Source organism: Nannospalax galili, unplaced genomic scaffold, assembly GCF_000622305.1.
Source record: "Nannospalax galili isolate Female #2095 unplaced genomic scaffold, S.galili_v1.0 scaffold309, whole genome shotgun sequence".
Lineage (NCBI taxonomy): Eukaryota > Metazoa > Chordata > Mammalia > Rodentia > Spalacidae > Nannospalax > Nannospalax galili.
In genome coordinates, this window is record NW_008359589.1 from 761,859 (window position 1) to 775,224 (window position 13,366).

Genomic DNA, 13,366 nt, shown 5'->3' on the forward strand with positions numbered 1-13,366 from the left:
TAAAGAGGAGGGTCAACACGGAGGAATCATTTCCTCCATGCTTCCAAGAGAAGCCAACAATGGTCGAGCAGGACCTTTGAATTATCTTCACATAGGTGGAACTGATAAAAGAAAGGAGCCAGGGGCTCCTCCCAAGCCCATGAGACCCATGAGGAACAGGTCCTCAAACGACCTCAAGAGTAAAAACAAATCATTTTATCTGGTCCAACTGTATGTCCTTAAACACCCAAAAGGGAAGTATAACCCAAAGATTCAAGGGGCCAACATAATATCATAAGAGCATACATATACATAACTAAAAGTTACTCGACAAACAGCAAAGCCAGACAGGCGATACCTTTACATGATGACTCACAACCATCTATAAGTCTAGTTCCAGGGGATATGGTGCTATTTGCTATCACCAGGCACACATGTGGTGAACAGATATCCATGCAAACAAACACCCATAGAATAAAACGTACATTTTTATTACTTGTATTTTATGTGTATGAGAGCCTCACAGGTTGTGTTCCCCAGGGGTTCTGGTTCCTCCAAGGGGCAGGGCCTGCTATGGAGAACTGACTGTGCAGTTAGCCTGAAGGAGGGGATTGTGGCACCATCTTGGGGCAAAAGCAGTGAGCTGCCAGGAACCGCCAGCGCTGGAGGGTGTTGGGAACCTTCAGAGAAAGGCGAGGAGGCGGGCATGGAGAAAGAAGATTGCCCCAGTGTCTCACCCTTGAGGGGGTATTTACTAACCCGGAAGGAGACTGCCAGCCCAAGATGCATGGGTGAATACTAGCAGTGACTGTGGGCTTGCCCTATGGCAGGCTCTGAGCTGCAGTGCACAGCTGGGCAGCCTGGAGCTGAGCGGCACTGGTTGCTCCTTTCCTTGTAAGTTCCTCCCCTTCCTCCCTGCCCCCAATATGATAATAACAAATGTACATAAAGATATGTTACATGGTTTACCTGATAGCTCAAGAGACCCAGAGAGAACTCTGGCAACACAGGTTAAGAGAACTAACTGCTCTTACACAGGACCTGGGTTCAATATCCAGTACCCTCACGGTGTCTAACAACCACCTGGAACTCCAATTTCAGGGGATCAGATGCCTTCTTCTGATCACCATGGCCATTACACAACATGGATGCATTTACCTACATGCAGGCAATACATGCATACACATAAAATAAAAATAATAAATACAATATTTAAAAATATTTTATTTTTATTTTTTGTGTGTATGACTACATTGCCTACAGGTGTGTAAGTATACCCATGTTATACAATGCCCACAAAGGTCAGAAGAGAGTTTTAGATTTCCCTGGAACTGGGGTTACAGACAGTTATTAGCTGTCATGTGAGTGCTGGGAATTGAACCCAGGTCCTCTGCAAGAGCAATCATTGCTCTTAACCACTGAGCCATCTCTCCAGCCCCTTTCAAGTCTATTTTATAAGATGTTTCTTTGAGGCCTTAAGCATTCATGGCAGCTGCTAATTTTCAGGATGGGTAAGTATCTAGCTCAATGTTTTCCTAGGAGCTTCCTGTTAGCTAGTACAAGAAAACCGTGTTCTAAATAAAGCCCTTTACCTGTCTCCTTCAGTCCCAATCAAGAACCAGAACTACAGGGAGGGTGTATAACCCTCCCGAGTCTCAGTTTTGTTGGTGTGAAGACAAGCACTTGCTATCTGTTAATTAGGCTGACACCCTGCTCCTCCCACGTACATTCCATCAATCCTAGCAGGAGTGGCAATGGTCAGTCCCAACTTCAGCTTTAAGCCCAGCTTGCAAAGTACCCTTGTTTAAGCCAGCCACTAAGCAGCCTTATTCTACATGTAGTCTTCTGACAACACTGAGAATTTGTGAGTATTCCACTGGAGTGACTACCACATGCATATACAAATTCTAAATACAAGATGAAGTGTGTCATCACAACTGCTCTAACACCTAAAATATTTCTGTGGTGTTCAATTTCAGCCTTGACATCTCATTAACCCTTGTCTGCCTAGTGAGAGACTACGTTTCACTGGATAATTCACCAAATCTTCAAAACAATGGTATAAACTACTATTATCATTATTTGTGTTTTACAGATGAAGAGGGTTTGGAGAAAGTAATTAAGCTGCTCAAGGTCAAACAGTGAGTGACAAAGTCAGTATCCAAACACTTGTAGTTTGACGGAATGGTATGTGATCTGAAGCATCATAATAAAATGTTCTGTCATCTGTAGTACAGACCCAAAGAGAAAAAGAACTAAACTTCAGAGTAGACATTCTTTTTGCATGAGAAGCAGTTTAGGAGATTTCAGGCTGCTTTAGCACACAGTCTCTCATCTCTCACAATAACTCTGAGCACATACAAAGAAGACATTATTATTTCTTTCTTAGCGATGAGAAAATGATCCATGAAAAGGGGGGCATCACTGCAAGCTGGTTAAGTGGCAGTGCCAAATGAGGACTCTTTTCTACTCTCCTTCCACTACGGCCATTCTTGAGGATCTTAGTCTGCCTTGTTGTCTCCTGCTGCATTGGTTCATCTGATGGTGTTTAACTCAGAAGTCACATGGTAGGGGGGTTTCCCAGAGTATGATCCATGAGTCACTGGGAAAATATGGGTTTATTCTGATGGATAAAACATTATAATAATAACAGTTCTGTCTTTTAATGTATTCTAAGTAAAAAAATAGAATTGCGCATTTTCCTTTGACTTTATGACTATTAAAAATACTGAGTTACTCTTATACTCTAAATTTTTCTGTGCAGTATAAATTTTCAACTAAGAGCCTGCCCTCTGACTCCCATTTCAAAATGAAGGAAAACCCTACTTTTCTGAGGGATAGTCCCTGGCCCTCCCATGCTTGCCCACATGGCCCAATGGATAATTAACTTGTACATCTTCATGGCTGAAATCTCATACAACCCTGTTGTGTATCATTCTATCCAGACTGTCTTGTACCAGAGACCACGTTATTGATTATTCTGACTGTCCACAAGGCTTAGTGCTACGCGTAGAAGATAGCAGAAACTTAATACACACACAAAGAATGAATAAATGAGCAATCTCATTTTCTGTATAGAGCTGTTCTTTCCAATTATAAATCAAGCCCCTAAGTGTATCCCTACTCTAAATGAAACAAACCAGAGACAAACCCTACTAAATAATTTCTGCTGCCTTGCTCTCTGTTCTTTTAAGCTTTTGCATAGGAACATCTGCATGGAAATAGGCTCTCCTGTTACCTTCCCCTTTCTATGGGTTCCAGCTGTCAGCTCACGTGCTGTCAGTCAACCATGGGTGATATCTTGACCTCCAACTAATGCCTTTGTGGGCTTGGAATCATACTTAGAAACCCAGAGGTGAAAAGCCTCTAGGGACTATTCATTGCCAGTAGCACAATCCTCAAAGGCCTATGTTTGGAAGGTTATCTCAGGAGACTCAAAGGTTTCCTAATGAAAAACCAAGAAGCTATAACCCCCCAAACAAGACCAAACTTCTCAGAATATAGCCAAAATACTGAAAAGTAATAAATGCAAATTCCTTCCTCTCACTCATGTTTCTATTTGCAATTCCAGAAACAATTTCTTTCCCATTCATGTTCACAGCTCAGGTTAATTTCAGCTGTCACTTAGTAAACCATTAAAACAAATAACAGTCTGATAAAGGGGTATGGTGGATTACCTTTGTAAAATTTATTTATTTTTATGAGTGTGTGCATGTTAAGTGCACACATGTCATGTAATGCCAGAGGAGGCCAGAAGGGGGCCTCAGATTCCCTGGAACTGGAGTTATGGATGACCATTAGCCACCATGTGGGTGCTGGAACCAAAACCAGGTTACCCTGCAAGTGCTCTTTACCGCTGAGCCATCTCTCTAGGCCCCTGCGTTATCTTTTTCAGTTCTATTAAACCCAGAAGGAACAAAATTGTATCAAGGTATGCTCTACATTCCTAATACTGGAGTGGGAAGAATGCTGGGGTTTTGTAGGTGGGAAGGTAGAGGAATCTCAGAGTCTGCAGACATGTTTTCCGTCCTTTCTTGGCCAGGCAATAAATCCTACTTGGCAAGTTCAAAAATAACTATTAAAAAGCAGCACCAAAGAACAGCTATGAACTTTCCAAAGGGCTATTTTCTCTCTCTCTCTCTCTCTCTCTCTCTCTCTCTCTCCACACACACACACACCCACACCCACACACCCACACCCACCCCTTATCTGTCTAAAGAAGACCTGAGATAAATGATTAATAAATACGTTTTAGAATTCTCTACAAAACCACCACATCACACATTTAAGTCTCTTCAAATTATAACAGTAATTACAAAAAATAACCACAATAATAAAAGTTATAAAATAATGTCATAAAATCACCTAGGAGAGACTCTGGATTTTTTAGAAAAAGATAGGTATTAGTAGGGATATTTGAATATAGTTCCCAAGAACTAAGAGACTAAGTCCCTTTTTATGATGCCCTACAGCTTTTTCAAATGAAAGCCTACTCAGGTTAAAATTTTCTTTAATTTTTTTTTCTTTGTAGTTTACTTAGGAGCCTCCCTTCCTTTGAGAGCCCCATTAGACATACACCACTTGTGGACCCTGTCCTTTTAAGTGTAGAAATGGTATCCACATATGGCCAGATTCAAATCTAGGGTATTCAGGGCTTGCCTTTCAGACTTTGACAAGGATTCTTGAGTTCCAATTTCCCTTGAGTGTCAGAGTGCCTACTGAGGGCCAATGAGCACCCTTACCGTGAAATAAAACTGCTCTGTCTCTTGCTGGTTGGCTCTCCTCTTAGCAATGCTGGGCTTGCTCATGAAAGTTTCTGAGACTGTTGATTTGACAGATTCCATGGAATTGCTATACTGGAAACAGTCAGACACATCAAAATCTTCAACAGTCACAATGTCCTGGATGGTCTGCAGGGTAGCCTCCATTGTCTTTTTTACCTGTAACCACAGGGACCAAAATACTGTATGAGGGACAGGCTTTAAAATAACAGGTAATAGAGAAACTTGGAAGAGTTTGAGAGGGAGTGGGGTAGGGAAGGAAGAAGGATGCCAGCAGAAATTACAACTTGACTTCTCACTGGACAGTGCTGGGTGATAAACATTATATGACCTCTGCTAGAGCATGCTGCTCTCTCTAATGAAGACCTAAACACCACTACTCCTTCTATGCTATGTACTTAACTCAGCTCTTTTACTTAGTGTTTCCTTTAAAAAAACAAACAAACAAACAAATTTCTTTTATGCCTATGACTGCTTTGCTTGCATGTATATATGTGTATCTCATGTGTGGATAGTGTCTACAGAGGCCAGAGAGAGTGTCAGATCCCCTGGAAATGGAATTACAGAAGGTTGTGAGCTGCCATGTGGGTTCTGGGAAGTGCTCTTAAACCACTGAGCCATCGTTCCTGCCCCAATGCTTACTTTTAAAATTTAATGCTAGCTCTTCAGTATAATAGAACTGCCAAAGAAAACAAGAGTAAGATAACTGCAAACCAAGGTCCCCATCATATAGGAATTAGTTAAAACATGTGATGGGTCTACTCCTACAATGCCTCAGGACATTTCCTGTCTTACCACCTTCAACAAATCAATGAATTTGCTTCCCTAGTTGTAGTGACTCAACCTACTCCTTCCTAATAAAAGACTTACTGTATAATATAAACCATCTGAGCTCAACAGAAAGTTGGATCAATCAAATTGCCCTTTTGAACTGGTTATTATAAGAAAATATGCTGAGTTTAGAAAAAAGTCATTCTTTGTAAGAGGACAGAGATGTGTGAAGTATCAAAGTTAAAGACGTCTGTTTGAAAATGCTAGAAAAAGCTATTCATGAGTGGGTCATTTCGGAGATGCAGTACTGTTCACATAGTTGCCAAAAGTACTTTGATTAATGTGTAGTATGTGTGTGTGTGTGGGGGCATTTTGCAAATGCTCAAAATAGAGCACAACTTTTGGCAATGTAAGAACAGCTTCCTGGATTTCAAGAACAGGATGTAGCAGTAGGAAAAGCTCAAGCCTACATTTGGCCAGGAAATCTTTGCAGTAGCCTGGACATTCTCTGCATGTTCTCTCCACCTGCCCCTAGATGGGCAGCAACAAGTAGTTCAACAAAGAAGTCACTGGCTCTGAGTCTCCTAGAAAACTTACCTCTTCATTCTCAATCTTTAGAGTGGATAAACGAGACTGCAGTTGTTGGCATCTCTGTACCAGTTCACTCTGGACAGGCTGCTGAGCACAGAGCTGAGAAGCCTGTCAAAAAAGAGGAACACCAGGTCAGGAAGAGGACATAGCTCTTTGGGTGGTTCCAGAGTTCTCATTACTGCTCATAAAACTATTCATATTGTACCGTACTCCAACTATTGGAAGGCTTGCAGCTTGTATGTGCAAACAAAATCCAAAGCCAATGGTTGTACGGACCTTTTCTAGTCCAAACAGTACATGAGAGGGACAGAGATGAGAACCTGCAAAGACCAAGCTTCTTTCTTTGGAGCCCATAGGCAGATGGTAGCTGACAGGGGCAGGTCTAGCAGGATTTGCAGCTCCAATAGAATTCTGAGAAGGCCAGAGAAGAGTGCCTGAGGCAGCCCCAGGTCCAGAAACACAGTGCTTTGGCAGAGTGAAGATTTCCTGTGAAAGGTCCAAATGGTCATCTCGCCAGCCCTTCCCTCCTTCCCCTTCATACACTAGAGTGAAAACAGGAGAAGTAGGCAAGGAAGCTAACTTGCTGCTGTTGGCAGCCAACAGTTTATAAATATGGAACAAGCATGAGAGCTTAGCTTTGACTCAATGGGAGAGATGTGAAGCCGGAAACAAGTTCACGGGTTGTATTAGAGAGCCCCAGAGGGCATGGGATCTGATAGAACTTGATATTTTCCAAACAAGCTATCATTTTACCCTACTAGATCTGTATGGGACAGGATCCTTTGCAATTTCCCTAGCCCCCAATTACTACTTCCAAGTAGCTTTCCCAGTGTGAAGCGACAGCTGACCTAGCGTTTTCTGATAGAGGTATGGATATGGATGACATCACCCAATTTCCAGGATGATTGATAAGAAGCAGAAGTCTAGGAGAGTTGAAAGGTAGGATCCACATGGAGGCAGTGCCTGTCACCTTGTGTCCTTTAGCTCTCATCAGAAGGGAAGCATCTGGATAGAAGTGGGCTCCCCAGCAAAAAGTGGGTACATTCACATGTTTGTAGACCATTCTCTTACTCAAAAAATAAAAACCCTCTTTAAATGGAGGATACTTGGACTTGACTATTTTCTCTATTGGCATTTAAGCTTCCAACTGATTTGACCTCTTCTTCAGCTGTGGGGCTGGCCCAAGATCTGGAAAGATCTGACTTCTGGTTCTTAGATAAGTAGACATAATGGAGAAAGCTTGGTGATCAGATGGGTTAGTGCCAAGAATGAATTTTTGCCTCTGACTGCCTGATGTCACCAGTCAGGCATCTAGCACCACTCTTAAGCCTCTGGGTACACAAATAGTAAAGCCAGGCACCAACTCCTAGAACATCTAAGAGCACTTGACATCAATTACTGTGCTGGGATCCAAGAACATTAGTGTGGCTAATTTCAGGGCTTCCAGTTAACATGCCACCTGAGCACTGATCCTAGTTCAAGGGCTTCCAGGCAGCTCCCTCCTTCTGTCTAAAGACAGTCCACAATGATGTAGATAGATTGGATGCAGGAACCAAGAAGGACTTGCCTTCTCATTTCTTTTTATTTCCTAGTCTTACAAAAGCTAAGCCAGAATGTGTAATCATCTTACCCCGGCCCCTTTGTGGCTGAGCCACTGATCAGCTGTGTCACATAAACAGCAAAAGAATGAATTACTGATTTTAAAAGTCACCGAGGCCTAATGGAGAAAAAACTACTTCCAAGGCTGTTTCTTTAAGTAGCAGCAGAACTGCTGATGCATGCTTTGCCAGTGATCTTCTGCCAGGATGCAAGGTAATGTGTTCCAGCTGTGCTCTAGAGTATGGAAATGTGGTTCTGACAGGGCAAGGAGGGGGTCCAAGTACCCATCATCTGGATTCCCCTTTATGAAGACAAGCTGTTTGGCTCAGAAAGGAACTCAGTCAACAGCGAAAATCCACCAGTCTCTATTCAGCTAGTCCCTAGTTACAGTGATTCTTGGAAAGGAATCTCAATGGCATCTGGAGAAGGGGCTTGGAAGGTAAGTTTGAATAGAAATCAGGGCAGGCAAGGAATGGAGCTTCCTGGCGGTTGGTAATACTCCTTCCCCCAACTCTAACCAACATGTATGCTGATGTGTCACCTTCCCCTCTGTTCAGATGCTAATATTTCTTCAATCATAGCAATGGAAAAAAAACTTATAAGGGGTTTTGTTTTCCTCAGGAAGGAGAGGAAAGAAATCATCTTCACATTTTGAGTGTAAGACAGAAATCCACTACACCATTATGGCCTATTGATGATAGTAAATTGTTTTGACTATACTGCTACAGTTGTCATGATACAGCAGGGTTTTTTGAAAGAGTCTAGATGCTAATTCTAAGGGGAGTACTGCTCCTGGCAAGGGCACACTGCTGATCTTAGCCTTCTTAGCATCTATTCCTTTTGGTTTGATGGTCCTCTGGGAGAATCATTCACTCAACAATTCAGGCCAGCTGTTTTGAATGGAACATCCTAGGCATGAGTCAATAAGCCCATCAGTCAAAACCAAATAGATACACTAAGACTTTTATATGGGAGGGAGCAGACACTCTTCCCATTGGAATTTATCCCATAGAGAGCATAAAGTAGAAATGAAACCACCTTCTGTTCTATATAAGAGCCTGTCTGAGAACACAAGTGTGTAGAGAGATAGAAAACAAGTACTGGGTAAAATTCCTGTTCCTAAATCGAATCCTGATAGTTTCTGTCATGTAAGCTTACACATCCTCCTCATTTAAGGGAGAGGTGAAATGGTGGTTCCCATCTGTAAGAACAACGTTTACTGATTTGGATGCATCACCACCAGAGGTGGAACCAAAAGACTCAGAGCAATGCAAAGCAAGGAGCTCTTTCCTCTTATTTTATCCCAGTGCTTTTTATTCTAGTGTCAGGCCACCATGTTTATATTCCCATGACTGGGCAACTAGCATCAGGCTTTAGGATGGCTTCTTAGCTCCTTCCCTTTCTGGAGGAATCCATTCTGTTTTGTTTAATATCTATGTAAAACCATACCATTCAACGCAATCTTGTAAATCCAGGAAAACAGATCTTTCAGAACTCTGCCAAATGATGAAAGACCTTGTCATTCCTGTTTAGCCTGGCTTCCTGTGCAGAGGCCTCTGAAGCCTGGTCTGACGTCAACTCCTCTTTCAGCCTCACTGTTGGGAGCCCTCTTACCATTCTTTCCCTTTCATTTAAAACATTTTTTTTTTTGTCTTTTTGAGACAGGGTCTCCTTGTAGCCCCAGCTGTCCTGGAACTCACTATGCAGACCAGGCTGGCCTTGAACTCAGAGATCTGCCTGCCTCTGCATCCCAAGTGCTGGGATTAAAGACGTGCGCCACCATGCCCGACCACAAATTACATCTTAATTAATTAATTAATTGATTAATTAATTAACTGTCTGTGGGGGGCATGCACGTACCACGTGTATGGAGGTCAGAGGACAACTTGTAGGATTGATTTTCTCCTTCCTCCTTGAGTCCTGGGGATCAAACTCAGGCCATCAAATTTGGCAGCAGGCACCTTTACCCACTGAGCCATCTCACTGACCCATTTTCAAAAACTTGTATTTTATTAATTTACATGTCTGTGTCTGTGTGTCAGCAAGCGCTTGCTGTGGAATGCCTGTGGAGGTCAGATGACAACTCGCTGGAGGTGGTTCTCTCCTTCTACCTTGTAGGTCCTGGGGATCAAACTCAGGTTGTCAGGTGGCAAGCACGTTTACCTGCTAAGCCATCTTGATAGCCCCTTATGCTTATTTCTAACTCTTTCCCAACCTCAGCTACTTCAGTCAGTAGATTATAAGTCTTCAATGACTCTAATCCCCATGGCCAATTCTGAAGAGCAGCAGGTACTCAGGCACTCTGTGATGAAGGAGTAGAATGTAACTCACCTCATCTTCCATGAAGCCTTCTCCCCCTTGAATGTGGCTTCTGTGTAGTGAAACTATGCAAAAGTCAAATTCAAGTCCCTTTAGTATCAGGAAAGGGTGTAGAATGGAGAAGGGCCTTACCATATCTCCCATGTGAGGCTGGAACTCAAACTTCATAGGGGGGCAGAAAACATTGTTGTACATCTCCATGAGGCGCTGCTTGTCACTGGTGGCATCCAAATTTTCTACTGCATTTTCGATAGCATCTAGACCCTCATGCTTCGACTGCTCCAGATTTAATTCAGCAGACAGGAAAGTGCGCAGGGCCCGGTTCAGGCTAGCGTGGTAGCCTAGGTCACAACACTGCTGTGGGAAGGATAGGGCACATGAACATATCACAGACATTCCAAGGCTTCATAGAAAGGGAAGAGGTCCCTGGGACAGATTTAACCACATCAAGGTGACTAACTGTGCAATGGGAAGGAAACTAGGTGAGATTTCTTAGTTCCTGTCTCCCAGGTCAGTGGTCAGGCACACCATACAGGGTGTTGAAGTGGTTAAATAGAAGAGGATCCATAAAGACCCAATGGCAAGAGTTAATCAAGGCCTATACAGTGCTAGTCCATAAACATGAGAAGGGCTGAGAGTTAAAGATTTCTGGTTTGTCTGGAGATGCTGTTATGGTAAAATTCAACAATACAGCCTGTACTACTCCTTGAATTTTACTGTGGTTAAGTCACCACATAACAAGCTTGCCAGGTCACTGCAGCATTCAGGGGTAAAAATCTGGAGGGTTGAAGCAGGAGCAAATTCACATACACTCAGCTCTAGGTGGGTAGAAGAAGAGAATGGAAGAGTCATGGACATCAACTTTCCAGTGATCTGGACAGGGCTGAGCTTCAGAGTAGAAAGGCTAGACTAAAAAGTTCTAAGTGTTACTGAGGAAATTCTTATCATGTCTCAGATTTTCTACAACAAAATGACAAGAAGAAATGACTTTGTGGGCACCTGAATTCACATGCACATACCCACACTCCTACACATAACTAAAAAAATTAAAACAAGATCTGGGTATGGTGGCAAATGCCTTTAATCCCAGCACTCAGAAAACAGAGGCAGGTTGATCTCTGTGAGATCAGGCCAGCCTGGTCTCCATAGTAAGTTCCAGGCCAGCTGACAGGGAGACCCTGTCTCAAAAAGACCAAAAAGAAAAAGAAAAAAAGAAAATAAAATGATAAACAAGGCTTGTGAAGGAATGATACCTGATGATGTTCTCTGATCTCCACATACATGTGCACTTATATGCACATACATTCTCACATACATACAAAGGGAAAACAAACAAACAAGCAGTAGAGGCAGAATCAAGCAACCTTGGAAAAGCAACTCTATTCTTAGACCTATTTCCTCAACAATACAATGAATAAATGTGGCCAGTCCAGTAATTCTCAAGCTATAGATCAGCTGTCAGAACTCAGGTTACCCGTGAGAAGGGGTAAGAGGACAACCCAGCTAGTAGGTCTTGGAGTCTTTATCCCTCTGTCAACCAAGACAGCTCTGCTCATTTTCCCATTTAATCAACAGAGATCCTACATATGTTCTGGTTTGAAGGACAAATTCTTTTGTTAAGAAATAAGGTCTGGGGGCTGGAGATGGCTCAGCAGTTAAGAGCACTGGTTGCTCTTGCAGAGGACTTGGGTTTGCTTCCCAGCACCCATATGGTGGCTAACCACCATATGTAACTCCAGTTCCAGGAGATATGACTCCCTCTTTTGACCTCCTCAGGCACTGCATGACATGCGTGCACTTACATACATGCAAGCAATACACTCATATACACAAAAATAAAAATAAAATATTTAAAAAAAAGAAGTAAGTTCTAAAAAAATCCTTGAATTAAATATAATTCCCAAGGCTCTTTTCAGCAACAGCAGCCTGTAACACTATGGCAATATTCCCTACTCCGCCAATAAAAACCCAGAAATCCAAATTCCTTGGCCATCAATTATCACCTCTATTGTTTACACAGCTTTGATGTCCAGAGCCTGAGAGGAAATGTCAAAGAAAAATCTAGGGATAGAGTAAGGCCATCTGCTGAATTGTAATTTCACTGCATAAATAACCATCAAATTAATTCCCCTCAGACTTTCCTTCTCATCATGATAACATCTTAAACAGCCACTATTGGGGAAGAAAAAGCATGTGACAGGCCTCCTCCTTCCAGGCATCTGACAAGAAGCTCAGCAATGGAGCACGCACTGGGCTGAGCTCTGGGTTCAGTGCCAACAGACTCTGGCAGGTGCCTGGCTTCAGCAGAGTAACAGCAGTGACAGCATAACTATAGCCAGAGGATGGAAAAACATTGAATTCAGTTGGGGAAAGAGCAAACAGAATCTAGACAAAGGCGGCTGATTGGGAGGCTGCACGTGCAAGGAGTCTTCTTCCTTTAGGAGATGCTGTTGAACTAATCAGGCTGCCTTTGAATCTGTAAATCTTCTTGCCTAGCTGTCTATAAACCTTAAGATGAACTATATACCTAGAGATCTAGTGAACAAAAGTAACACTGCCCACAGAGTATGTTGGGGGACCAAGAGAGAACTAGGAGGAGACAGGGTGTCCTTCAGAAATCTCTACATATTTTTTGAAACTGCCTTTTCTTTTCCATTCTTACTACCTCTAATTCACACCCTCATCTTATACTAGCATTCTGTGCCTCAGTTTCCTAAAATGTTACTTTTACAATGTTCTTTTTGAAGAACCTAAAATACCTTTCCCCTGTCTGAAGTAAATTCACCTTCTTCAGTTTATACATATAAAGAAATGTTTCTGTTCACTAAGATGTTTACTATATGCCTGAGAGTGAACTAAGTGCGTTATGTATAGTTCACATTTTAATCCTCATAATTACTTCCAATGAAGTCTGTATTATGTCAGTTTTTCATGCAGCTCAGTGAAGTTATATAACTTGAGCAAGGTCAAATAGGCAAAACAAACTGCAATTTAACTGTAGTCTACCCAGTCAACATCATCTCCCTTTAAGTACTTCTTTACCCTTTACTACTGAGTTCCAGTGACAAACTCTCTATATGGGACAGGGTGTTAGAAAAGCATAGCCTCTGGCCTAGCAAACGAGTTTAGCTCTCCAGCCTAAAATGGGGGAAACACCAGCTTTACAGGTTGTTGTGAGGCTAATGGGCACTTATACATATCTGGCACTATAAGGACATAAAAGAAACACCAACTGCAAGTATTGGTCAATCTACTGACCTCTACCCTTCAGCCCCCAGCATTTCTTTTCCTGAAATATTTCCTTCCACTCTCATCTGTTAGACTTA

General features: G+C 42.4%; 1 protein-coding gene across 6 annotated transcripts in view; it reads right to left on the reverse strand.

Annotated features, from left to right (window-relative positions):
* Window positions 1-13,366, reverse strand: part of Srgap2 (SLIT-ROBO Rho GTPase activating protein 2) — a 300,084-nt gene that overhangs the window by 56,329 nt on the left and 230,389 nt on the right. For 4 of the 6 annotated variants that reach the window (XM_008823295.3, XM_017795653.2, XM_017795654.2 and 1 more), the window contains exons 8-10: window positions 10,173-10,397; window positions 6,129-6,230; window positions 4,722-4,919 (exon numbers count right to left, since the gene is read on the reverse strand). In XM_008823295.3, coding sequence (XP_008821517.1) covers window positions 4,722-4,919; window positions 6,129-6,230; window positions 10,173-10,397 — 525 coding nt within the window. The remainder of the gene's footprint in view (window positions 1-4,721; window positions 4,920-6,128; window positions 6,231-10,172; window positions 10,398-13,366) is intronic. The other 2 variants (XM_008823296.3, XM_008823297.3) reach the window with 1 other exon arrangement.